Source organism: Malaclemys terrapin, chromosome 2 (genome assembly GCF_027887155.1).
Source record: "Malaclemys terrapin pileata isolate rMalTer1 chromosome 2, rMalTer1.hap1, whole genome shotgun sequence".
Lineage (NCBI taxonomy): Eukaryota > Metazoa > Chordata > Testudines > Emydidae > Malaclemys > Malaclemys terrapin.
Window position 1 is genome coordinate 39,437,532 of NC_071506.1, and position 12,087 is coordinate 39,449,618.

General features: G+C 40.3%; 1 protein-coding gene across 6 annotated transcripts in view; it reads right to left on the bottom strand.

Annotated features, from left to right (window-relative positions):
* Positions 1-12,087, bottom strand: part of VPS13B (vacuolar protein sorting 13 homolog B) — a 960,935-nt gene that overhangs the window by 845,220 nt on the left and 103,628 nt on the right. For all 6 annotated transcript variants that reach the window (XM_054017509.1, XM_054017507.1, XM_054017510.1 and 3 more), the window contains exon 7: positions 4,276-4,450. In XM_054017509.1, coding sequence (XP_053873484.1) covers positions 4,276-4,450 — 175 coding nt within the window. The remainder of the gene's footprint in view (positions 1-4,275; positions 4,451-12,087) is intronic.

Sequence of the window (12,087 nt, forward strand, 5' to 3'; positions counted from 1 at the left end):
CTCTTCCCGTCCCCTCTGCATCCCACATTACCGGGGGGTGGGAGGGGCAGCGCTGTCCTCCCGCTAAGCCAGATATCGATTTCAGGTGAAAGGAGGGCAGCCCCATGCCAGCAGCTCCTCTGGCATGGCTGTACTGCCTCCAACTCTTCCACATAGCTGGGTCTCCTGAGGTCAGCACAGCCCTGCCAGGGGACAGGGCTCGGGGCAGTACAGGTACAGCCACACCAGAGGAGCTGCCAGCTCAGGGTGCTGGCTCCTGGGAGCGTTGGACCCACATTCTGCTTTTTTTGCCACTGCAGTTCCCAAGAGAGCCTTGCAGTTCAGTTCAGCACTGAATTGAACCACAGAGCTCTCCCAGGAACCACAGCAGTGAAAGGAGCAGACGGTTGCTGGCTGCTCCTCCGGCGCAGCTTTACCGGTACCACCCCCAGCCCTGTCCTCTGGCGGGGCTGTGCAGACCCCAGGAAACGCTTCTGGGTGGAAGGGCTGGGGGCAGTGGCCCCACGTTCCGCTCCTTTTGCTGATGAGGTTCCCTGCTGAATGTGCCCCCCCACAAGGCATCTGGGGAGGGGCATGTGACCCTTCTTGACCCTCCCAGGCGGTGCCTTTCAGCAGGCCCCAACAAATACCCCATCTTGTGTTTTATATGTTAGGACATAGAAGAAAATATTCTGGAACACTTATGGATCTGAGTTGTTAGTAACTCAGACATAGTAGTGTCATTTTTGACAGAATGCTGCTCCACATCCTCTCTTGCCCACTCAAACTCTTCATTCCTCATAAGGTATATAATTTCCATTAAAGACCAGTGTTTCAGATTTAGAAAAAAAATATAGGAGCACTATTGACAATTCTGATAGACTAATTATTTTTTTGCTCAGTTCCACATAGCAGAAGCATGACAGTAAAGTCCAAATCTGGTATTAGACTGAAATTATCATCTATGCCAACCAATATTAGATGCAACATTTCTGGCAAATAAGTTTCCACTACCAACATCATTCCAACAATAAATTACTTCCTTAAAACCACAGACCACATAACAATGTATCTTAAAAAAAAAAAAAAAAAAAAAAAAAACACTTAAAAATTTTCTTATTCAATTTATAAAATGAATTATTCTTAACACTCATCTGGGAAGCTTTAAACTACTATAACATTCTAACGGCAACAACAACATAGCACCTTCATGTGTCCTGCAAGAATGTTGTGGACCTTTTTAGGGAGTACTCTTGATGGTTAACATTAGAGACCTATGCAAGATTATTTCTTGAGAAATTAAAAACAAAAACTCTAAATTAGTTCCCCACCTCCACCAAAGATGTAAATCAAAAATGAGAAAAGTAGATAATTTAGATACCTCCTCTCCCTCTTCCTTCTGCCCAATGCCCCACTACAAAACAAGTTTTCTGATAAGCATGTGGGATGCTCAGTATCTTAATTGTTTTTGATTAAGACAGACATGACATCTTGAATTCTGAAAGTCTTTTCAAACCCAGTCATTAACATGTAAAATTACTTATTTGATATTTTATATTGAAATACAAGGCAAGATATAACAGAAGAATAAAATAAACCATTAAAGCTGCACACCTGATTTATTGTTTCAACAAACAATAACCATTATTAAGTGAGTGATCATAAATACAGGGTATATACCATCTCTCAGAAAAAGAAGAGAATAAAACAAAACACAGCACTAGTGAAAACACCATGCAAAACATTTATTTAGGAGATACTTTGCAGTTTAACACTTAAGTGGAAAAAAAGGGTTATTAACCTGTTCTATAACTTGTTCTTTGAGATGTGTTGCACATCTTCGTTTCACTCTTGTTTGTGCATGTGAACCCAGTGCATGGCCGTAGGAACCTTTATCCCTGAATGATACTCATTGGACAATTTGAGTGCCCTCTGCTGACGAACGCCACTGCATGCAGATATAAAAGGGCAGAGCCATACCCAGCACCCTCTCAGTTCCTTCTTGCCGGAACTTCCGTACAGAGGGGTAGGAAGGCAGGTTGTGGAAAAGACATGTGCAACAGCTTGCAAAGAACAGTTTTAACGGAAAAGGTTAATAACCGTTTTTCTGTTTAGAGTGCTTCACACTCTTGGTGACCCACAAACTGTGAAACAGGAGATAGGATCAGAGTCTTTCTAAATAAAGTTTGGAGGACAACTCATCCAACTCTAGCATCATCTGTCAAGTCCTAAGTGATGGCATAATGGGAAGCAAATGTGTGGACTGAGAACCGGTTACCCTGCAACAACTGTCCAGAATTGTAATATGTGCTAGAAAAGCTGCAGAGTTAAATTCTGATCTCATTTAATGAGTTGTGACTCTGCTTGGTGGGCTGACATTAGCTAGGTCATAGTACATGCGTATACATGAGATTATCCAAGAAGTATTTCTCTGAGAAGAGACAGATGGTTCTTTCATTCTGCCTGCAACCACCACGAAGAGTTGAAAGGTTTTAGTACTGCTTAGTTCTGTCTAGGTAGAACACCAGAACTCTTCTGATGTCCATCATGTGCAAACATCCTCTTCCCTGTTTGAATGTAGTTTTGGGAAGAATGCAGGTATGTAAGCAGGCTGGCTGAAATGGAAAGTGGACACTACCTTGGCAACAATCATCGACTGAGGGTGCAGGTAAACTTTGTCCTTAAAGAAGATAGTATAGACATTAATGCAGCACACAGCTCTCCCTTCTGGCAATCCAAGTTGATTCCAGTGAGTGGTGCCAAGAACCAAGCGAAGGCTAGAGACACACCATCGTTGCCAGCTTCCTCTTACATGGCACAAATGGGTAGACAGTCCAGGAAGTAGGCAGCTGGTGCACTACGGGGTGCTGCACCACAGATGTTGGCACAGGGGATTTAACAGTACCATGGGAGCTGATTCTTGTACCGCCAACAATACCAGCACCAACAAACAAAGTAAACTCCTCGCTGCTGCAAACGCCTCCAGAGTACTCGTCACCAATATCATATCTGATTGATGCAGTCCTGCTGAAGTTAATAGTGCCATTTCTTGCACAGGACTCGACAGTGCCCATTCTGGCACTGGAGCCAACTGTGCAGTTTTAGGCATTGATTTGGAGGAGGGGTGATTAGATCTCAGTTGCCCTCTACTTGACTCCCTTTCCCCCTGCTTTGCAGACCTGGGAGGTGGAGATCTTCCTCTGATCAGAGCATCTCTAGAAGACTTATGCTCCTTCCTAGGCACAGGTGACAGTGAACAGTGCCTGGACTTTGACACTCTTGGAGGCAAACTTCTGACTGAAGCTGCAGCACTTGGCACAGAGTCAGACCAGGACAGCTCTGAGGGTCATCTCAGCTGCACCTCCATTAGCTGGAACTTCAGCCTAGCCTCCCTATCGCTCTTCACCCTATGCTTGAAGTCCTGGCAAATCTGGCACTGGTCCTTCACATGTGCCCCACCCAGGCATTTGTAACAAATGCTGTAAGGGTCACTCACAGGCATAGGTTTTGAGCAAGAAGCACATGATTTGAAGCCCGGTGACCCAGGCATGCCACGGTGTTAACAACAGAAACCCGAAACAAGGAAAAACTATAAAAGCTTACCTTTTTTTAGCTACTAAAACTAACTAACTACAACTAGACTATGTACATAAAGGCTGAGAGAAAACTGTTTTAGCAATGAAAGGGGGTTCCAACAACTGTCACAGAAGGTCAGAAGAAACAGAGGGGCTGTGGGCAGCTCTGCCTTTTATACCTGCACGCAGTGGCACATGACAGCAGACGGCGCTCAAGCCACCCACTGGGTACGGCTAACAGAAAAAGTTTCTGATGGCTATACACTGGGTACACAGACACCAAGAATGAAATTGACACGTGCAACCACTCGAACAAGAACAAGTGTTGACATTTCTATTCACGATAAAAAAAATACAGTTTCAAAGTCAAAACACAAAAACAAAATCAAAAAGCTATATTTTAATTAAATTAAAAAATATCAAAAACTATCTAACAACCCCGAGTCTCCTCCTACATTAGATGATCATCAAAATCCAAAATTTTGTCCAGAAAGAACAACCTCAGCTTAGCTAGGATTATCAAAATAGCTTTCTCAACATAACACACAAATAATGTTAAGAGTATTACACACTTACATAGCGCAATGTATTAGATCTAACAGATTACAGATTGTCAAGACACTAATAGTGTGCATTGAACACTCACATTTTGAAAAATCAGAAAATAAAACCCAATTTTTTAAAATATTATTTTTGATTGAGAAATAATAGTTATATGTACCTGAGATGTTTCCCAATATATCTTTAGTATGACAAACCAGGTCTTCATTTTCTCCTTCTTTAAAGTTTCCCAATTCTCCATAGTAAAGAGCAATCCCAAGCTGCATTATGCGTATAAACATAGGGAGCTGCTGATCAGTGATGGAAAGCTTCAAACTTTCAACTAATGTATGAATCTACAGTATAAAAAAATACAGAAACAAAGAAATCATATAATTTTGTCTTCACTAAAATCAAATTTTAAAATGTAAGATATGATGCATACTATATATAGGAACATTCTATTTTTTTCTCTTCAAAAACAATATCACAATATTATAATATCTTTAAGTCAAAAACATTCACACTTTGGAACCTAAATAAAAAAAACATTTTATTGTATTAATAGCAGAGAGATTTGCATGAAAAATATTTTAATTTACATTTTTATAACAACTTGTATTATAATAAAGGAGAACATTCTAAACTAAAGTTTGAGGTGTCTGAAACTGATTGAACACATTTTGTTATGTAGGACAAAATGATCAAAGCATTCCAGGGCTGTAAAAACCATTGCAACAATAAGAAAAACATACCACCTTGAAGAAAAATTTAAGTCAGTTGGGTTTTGGAAGGGTTTTTTTTTTGTTTTTTTTTTTGTTTTTTTTTTAAGTATTCTGAAGTATTATATGTCCATATATTTGAAAGTTTGATCCTAGAAACATCAAGTTCCTAATTTCAATCTGTGAATGACAACTAGTTATTCTAAAAGGTGAAAGCAAAATGAGAACAAAATATATATTTTTATGCCTGATTATATCTATTAGGAAACTGTCTAGAAGTCCAGAGAAGATAAGAGAATGGCTGGAGAGAGGTGACTGAAGGGAAGTGTGTGATCAGTGGTTGAAATTAACAATCACTGGAAGCTGAAAAGAAAAGAATGCGTAAATATATGAACTGTGAAGGGGGCTTGATTTACTAGAATCTGAAAAATTTTGGAAGGTGTTCTATGGAAAGCTGTTTATCTCATCTATAACAGTCTTCAGACTTTACAGTTGGTGTAGTCAATAAGTGAACCGCAGGCCAAATCTGGACCACCAGACACTTTTGAATGGATCCCAAAATCTTCTTATTTACTTATTTATTATCATTATTGTTGTTGTTTTTTTTAAATATTTCCTCTGGAGTCTGGGCCTTGACTACACTTTGACCAAAAAAATTGGGACCTTGAAAAAAAATAATTGACTACCCTTGCTTTACAGTGTTGAAATCAGTAGGTGGCTGTTTCTCATTCCAACTTCTGTAAATCAAAAGTTGCTGATCAATACTGCAAACGGATGCTTGGTGTTTAGTGATAACTAAGCATCAGCAGTTTATGAATTTATCTGTCAACATCCCTAAGGTTGAGGGAAGTGGTAGAAAAGAAGCAACTGCACTAATGAAAATAGATCATTTTTCAAAAGTAAAATATAAACTGTGATGGGGCAAGGCCAGATGGCTACAGTAAAGTAGTGAGGAACAGGTATGTTAGCCCCAGGCTAAACAAATCCCTGGTACCATGGTAACCAAATGGCTGTTGGTCCAGGTTAATCAAGACACCTGGGGCCAATTAAGATCCTTCTAGAAGGCAGTGGAGACAGCTAGATTGATTGGGGCACCTGAAGCCAATCAAGGGCTGGCTTGAACTAGTTAAAAGCCTCCCAGTTAGTCAGTGAGGTGCGGGTGCCAGGAGCGAGCTGTGCTGTGCTGCTGGAGGAATGAAGCAGTACAAATCCATATCAGGTGCAAGGAAGGAGGCCCTGAGGTAACAGTGAAGGAGATATTGAGTGGGGGCTGCTGTGGGGAAGTGGCCCAGGGAATTGTACACGTCCTATTTCCAAAGTCAGCTTCCATAGCTGCTAATTTTAGGGTCCCTGGGCTGGAGCCCAGAGTAGAGGGTGGGCCCAGGCTCCCCCCTCCCCTCCCTGATTAATCACTGAGACTGGGAGACAACAGAGACTGTGCGAGGGAGGGTTGCTTCTTCTCACCTCCCTTGTTGACTTGTGATGAAAATGGCTCAGTAAGCTGTGACCTTTGCCTCTAGAGAGAGAAGCGCTATGTGGAGGGTCACAGTGAGCCTCTGAGGCTACAAAATCCACCAGGAAACGCAGGACCCACGGAGTCATGGACAGTACGTTGTCACAAAACATTGTTACGTAGCAAGAAAGGAAAAGTCATGCCCATTTAAAAGTACTGAAAACTAGTTTCTTTGGGTTCTTCATGATTGAATATACCACAGCATGAAACTTTGCTGAAGTGGAAGAAAAGAACACTGATGAATATAACCCTAAAAATGAGACATTTAATTGCTATTGTTATCAACACATTGCCACGTTGATAATTTAAGTCCATGTTTCAGGGCTTCCAGCAACCTTGCAGCAGTGTCATTCAAAATCAGTCTCCATTTGTCCCTGATACTCAAAAAATATTTAAAAAAAAAATCAATTGGTGATTATGCCATAAAAATAAAGTTCTTCAAGTTGACTCTGCATATTCACACTTATGGGTAATGTGCTGACTGATACAGCCTAACAGTAGAACCTTCTCCAAACATTGCCTGTTAGAGCACCCTTATGCCCTCCTCCTGCCCTTCCCTTCAGCATCCTCAAATGTTCTGAGGGTGAGGCTATATAAGGGGCCCTGTGCCCTCTACCATCTCAGTTCCTGCTACCACTGACCCAGAGAAACCAAGAGAGGATTCTAACCAAGATGGGGAAGGCGGGTGGGAAGAGTGAATATGCGGGGTCACCTCAAAAAAACCCTTTGGTTACAAGTAAATAACCTTCATTTCTTCAAGTGGCTCTTCATAGTCCCACTTATGGGTACTTTGGCAAGAAGTACTGAAAAACACAGAAGGAAACAAAGCTCTAATTAAATGATGATTGAAGCACCGCTCTACCAAATCTAGCATCTGCTCTCGAAGCCAAATCCAAAGCATATTTAGTAGATGTACAGACTGACTTCCAAGTAGCAGGTATACAGATTTCCGCAACAGGAACATGTATAAAATAAGCAAAAGATCCTGCAACTGCTTTAGTGATATGACATCTCATAACAGCAGGCAGAGGGACAGCTGCTAACTTCTAATATTCAAAGATACATTATTTAACCCATCTGGAAATAGTCTGGGCAACTACACTGTAACCCGTATGATTCTTAGCACAAGAAATAAATAACCGAAAAGACCACCTAAAATCTTTTGCTCTATTTAAATAATAGGCTAAAACCATTCTAGCATCTAAAGTATGTAAAGCAGATTCCCCTTTATTAGCATGTGGCTTTGGAAAAAACACTGGTAAATTAATTGACTGACTGAAGTGAAACTCAAATACTATTTTTGTGATCAAGTCTAAGAACCATCTTGTCGTTATGAGAAATAGGGATATAATTCGCTCATGCTTCTGGCGATGTTATAGCAAAAACAACCACAGTTTTAGTAGATAAATAAAATAAAGAGCACTCTGCCACAGGTTCAGAAGGGGACTTCCTAGGCCTAGATAAAACTAAATTCAGATCCCATGGTGGAACCATATCGCTACAGGAACAATAACACTTTAGACAACCCCTTCATAAACCTTTTATCTGTATCATGTACAAATAATGATCTACCATCAATCAAAGCATGATAATCTGAAAGATCCACTAAATGAACATAACATAAGAACATAAGAATGGCCGTACCGGGTCAGACCAAAGGTCCATCTAGCCCAGTATCCTGTCTACCGACAGTGGCCAATGCCAGGTGCCCCAGAGGGAGTGGACCAACAGACAATGATCAAGTGATCGCTCTCCTGCCATCCATCTCCATCCTCTGGCAAACAGAGGTTAGGAACACCATTCCTTACCCATCCTGGCTAATAGCCATTAATGGACTTAACCACCATGAATGTATCCAGTTCTCTTTTAAACGCTGTTATAGTCCTAGCCTTCACAACCTCCTCAGGTAAGGAGTTCCACAAGTTGACTGTGCGCTGTGTGAAGAAGAACTTCCTTGTATTTGTTTTAAACCTGCTGCCTATTAATTTCATTTGGTGACCCCTAGTTCTTGTATTATGGGAATAAGTAAATAACTTTTCCTTATCCACTTTTTCCACATCACTCATGATTTTATATACCTCTATCATATCCCCTCTTAGTCTCCTCTTTTCCAAGCTGAAGAGTCCTAGCCTCTTTAATCTCTCCTCATATGGGACCCGTTCCAAACCCCTAATCATTTTAGTTGCCCTTTTCTGAACCTTTTCTAGTGCCAGTATATCTTTTTTAGATGAGGAGACCACATCTGCAAGCAGTATTCGAGATGTGGGCGTACCATCGATTTATATAAGGGCAATAACTCAATGAAGAATCAGCCCCTCAGACGTTAAATATATCAAATACTCTAATATATAGGGAATAGAAACTGAAACTGGTAAATCAGATTTGCCTTGGATCCAAGAAGCAAATCTAACCTATTTCAAGTAACATTTCCTAATAGATTGTTTTCTAGAATTAACACATTCTGCACCAACATGGAACAAGATATTTCTAGATTAATCAAAGTCTTATAGTCCATGCCATCAGATGGAAAGACTTTGGATCTGAAAGAAATCTCCTGCCTTGCTGCTGTGACAATAGGTTTGGAGACAAAGGAAGAAGTACACAGATTCTCTATGACAGCTGGTGCAGGTCCATGGTGTCTCAGCCAAGCTAGAACAATCAGGATCATTCTTGCCTTGTCCTGTCTGATCATCTTCACCACCTTCTCAATTAATGGAAAGAGAAGGAAAGTGACCAAGATGGACTGACTGTTCTTTCATGCTCTTGAAAAGAAGAGACATTTTGTTGAATCTGGTTGGACAGACTCCAGCTGGAGAAAATCTCTTGCACCACCTAATCTTTCAGTGATCACTCGTGCATCTGAAACTGTCTCTGCTGAGCCGATCTGCCAACACACTGCTCTCCCCTGCTAGATATAGGGCCACCGAAAGGATATAACAAACAACGCCTCCAATCCCATAGATTGACTGCCTTAGCACACAGCAGAAAAGAGTGGGCACCTCCTTGTTTGTTGACATAATGCATAGCCACTGTATTGTCTATCACTACCTGAACAACCTTCCTCTTTACATGAGGAAGGAAAGACCTGAGAGCCAGACCAATAGCCCTTAATCTTAAAACAATTATGTGTAAATACTATTGCTGGGACACCCAGTCACCTTGAACTATGAAAAATTCCAGATGAGCTCCCCATCCACTGTTTGATGCATCAGATGTTATCATGATCAACAGCAAAGAGGGACTGAACAGGATCCCCTCGAGAACATTAGTTCTGTTTATCCACAACATCAAAGAATCTAAAATGTTCATAGGCACGGTGACTAACATATGAAGGCTGTCCAGCTTGTAAACTAAGCCAACCAGCGCTTCATTGCCTCATTCTGAAATATGCAAATTGAGTAACATAAGTAGTTGCTGCCATAAGACCCAACAGAGCCAAAAAGAAAATCACATTCTGAGTTCAACAATGATGTATCTCAAAAGTAGATTGCACTATCTTCAGAATGTTTTCCTCAGGGAGAAAAGCTCTTCCTAATACAGAGTCCAGGATAGAAGATCCATTTTATAGGGTCTAAGTGGAGTATAGATTTGATTTTTTAATATTCAGAAGCAATCATAAATCTGTAGGAAGGGAGGTAGTAACTGGATGTAGCCTAGCAGATATTTGTGTGAAGGAGACTTCAGCAGTCAACTGTCTAAATATGGGTAAACAGAAGTGTCCTGTCTTCTGAGATGCATTGCTAATATAGAAAGTTACATTGTAAAGACTCTTGGACTGTAGAAAGGCCAAAAAGCAGGACTTTGTACTGAAAATGTCCTTGTGCCACCACAAAACATAGGTACTTGTGATGATTTTGCAGATAGAAATATGGAAGTACACATTTTACATCAAAAGTTGTAAACCAATCCATAATTAAAAGTAAGGGACTTATGGAGGCTAGAATTCACATTCAAAAACGAAACTTCCAAACAAACCTGTTCAACTTCCTCAAATCTAAAACTGGTCAGAAACCCCCATCTTTTTTCCACACCAGAAAATATCTTGAATACAACTCTTGACTCCAGAGACCCTAAGCTACCTCTTTCAGCATCTATCAGAAGCAATTTCTGAACTTCATCTGGTACCGATGAAGACAGAATTTTTTAGGCACCTTAGCCTTATTGAACGAGAAAGTTAGAGCCAAAACAGGCCTCTTAGTCTTTTGATCTGATGATGGAGGCCGAAGGCTTAGCAGCAAGAGCTTCTTTAAGCAGGAACAGTTGCAGTCTATTCTGACATTTCTTATGAGCTCTGAGTGTAAAAAACTGACAAACAGAACATCCAAAAGGAGAGTGGCCTTCTCCAAGGCTCTTAAGGCACCTAACATGGCCATCCGACACCGGGAAGATAGCTGGGCATAAAGAACACCTCTTACATCTGCTTTTTCTTTTCTTTGGTTCTGTCATCATACAGAACCAAACCTAAAATTATATTAAATTAAGTATAACTAAAAACTCTCTAATTTAACTAACATTACAAGCTACCAACAACAATTATCTAAAAAAACCCAGCTCTGAAGGACCAGATTTGTTCACTTCTATCTGGCAGAAGCAGTTGGAAAGAAAACAGGCAGTAGAGAGTGCAACACCACCTTATATAACCTTGCCCTGAGAACATTCGAAAATGCTATGGGGAAGGGTAGACCAGTTAGGGGATTATACATAAGGGGGAACATGCAGAACCACTCAAAGAAACAACAACTGAAAGGCAAAATCCCAAACTGGATTAAAAAAATGGCTACATTCTTTTATAATCTTCAGTCTAACACAAAATCAGCTATTATAATAAATTACACATCATCCTAGATATATTCTGCCAGGCAGATTTAAACTCACAGATCTACTAATAGAATAAAAAGAATAATGTCAATATTGACATTAATGCAATATATAGTTCATGAAACATGAAAAGTGGCTTGATAATAGTCCCAAGTATCCACACAGGGCAAAATGCACTTCTGCATATTGCTATTGACCCAACATCTGAAAATAAAATCACAAATGTAGTCCAAGATGCTCATGATGATATCCAAGAATGCAGAAAAATACAAGGAAAACTTTGCCATCCACACCTGTAACCCCCTTTTTCATTTTTCTTCTTCTTTTTTAGAGTTCAGCCAAAATATTTATTGCTGTAATTACAGCTGCAGCTTTTACTTACTCTGAGTTGATTTGGAAATCTTCCTAGTCAAGGTAGATGTATAGAGATTTGTGTGACTGCAAACAAGTAGTTATTTCAGCATACTAAAAGGAGTGCAGGACATTAACCATGCTCAATGGTGGTTTTGAAGCTGCTGTGGAAGGCTTCATTAATGGCAGACAGTCCTGCATGTATACACACACACTCTTAATTAGAAGTTGGACATTTCTGGCCAATAAGTAGTGAGTTCTATCAGGTGTACAAAACTGGCAGCCATTTTGAGCACCAGATCCAGTACAGTGCCAGGAGAAGACGGAGCTGCCAGTAGTAACCCAGACTGAATCTGTGGCTTGGATCTAAAAAGTTTCCTGTAATTTTACAGAAATCAGCGGGATTGAGACTGGGAAAATACCATCAAGGAGGAATCATAGACTGGAAGTCCGATGTCTTCGTGAGGTTTTTTTGTTGTTGTTCTTTTCAAAGAGATAATTTATTAATACACTAGTCCCAAGGTATACAAAAAAAAATTGTTTTTAAGTAAACGTAACTCATGAAATGAAACAAACATTCCTAAAGACT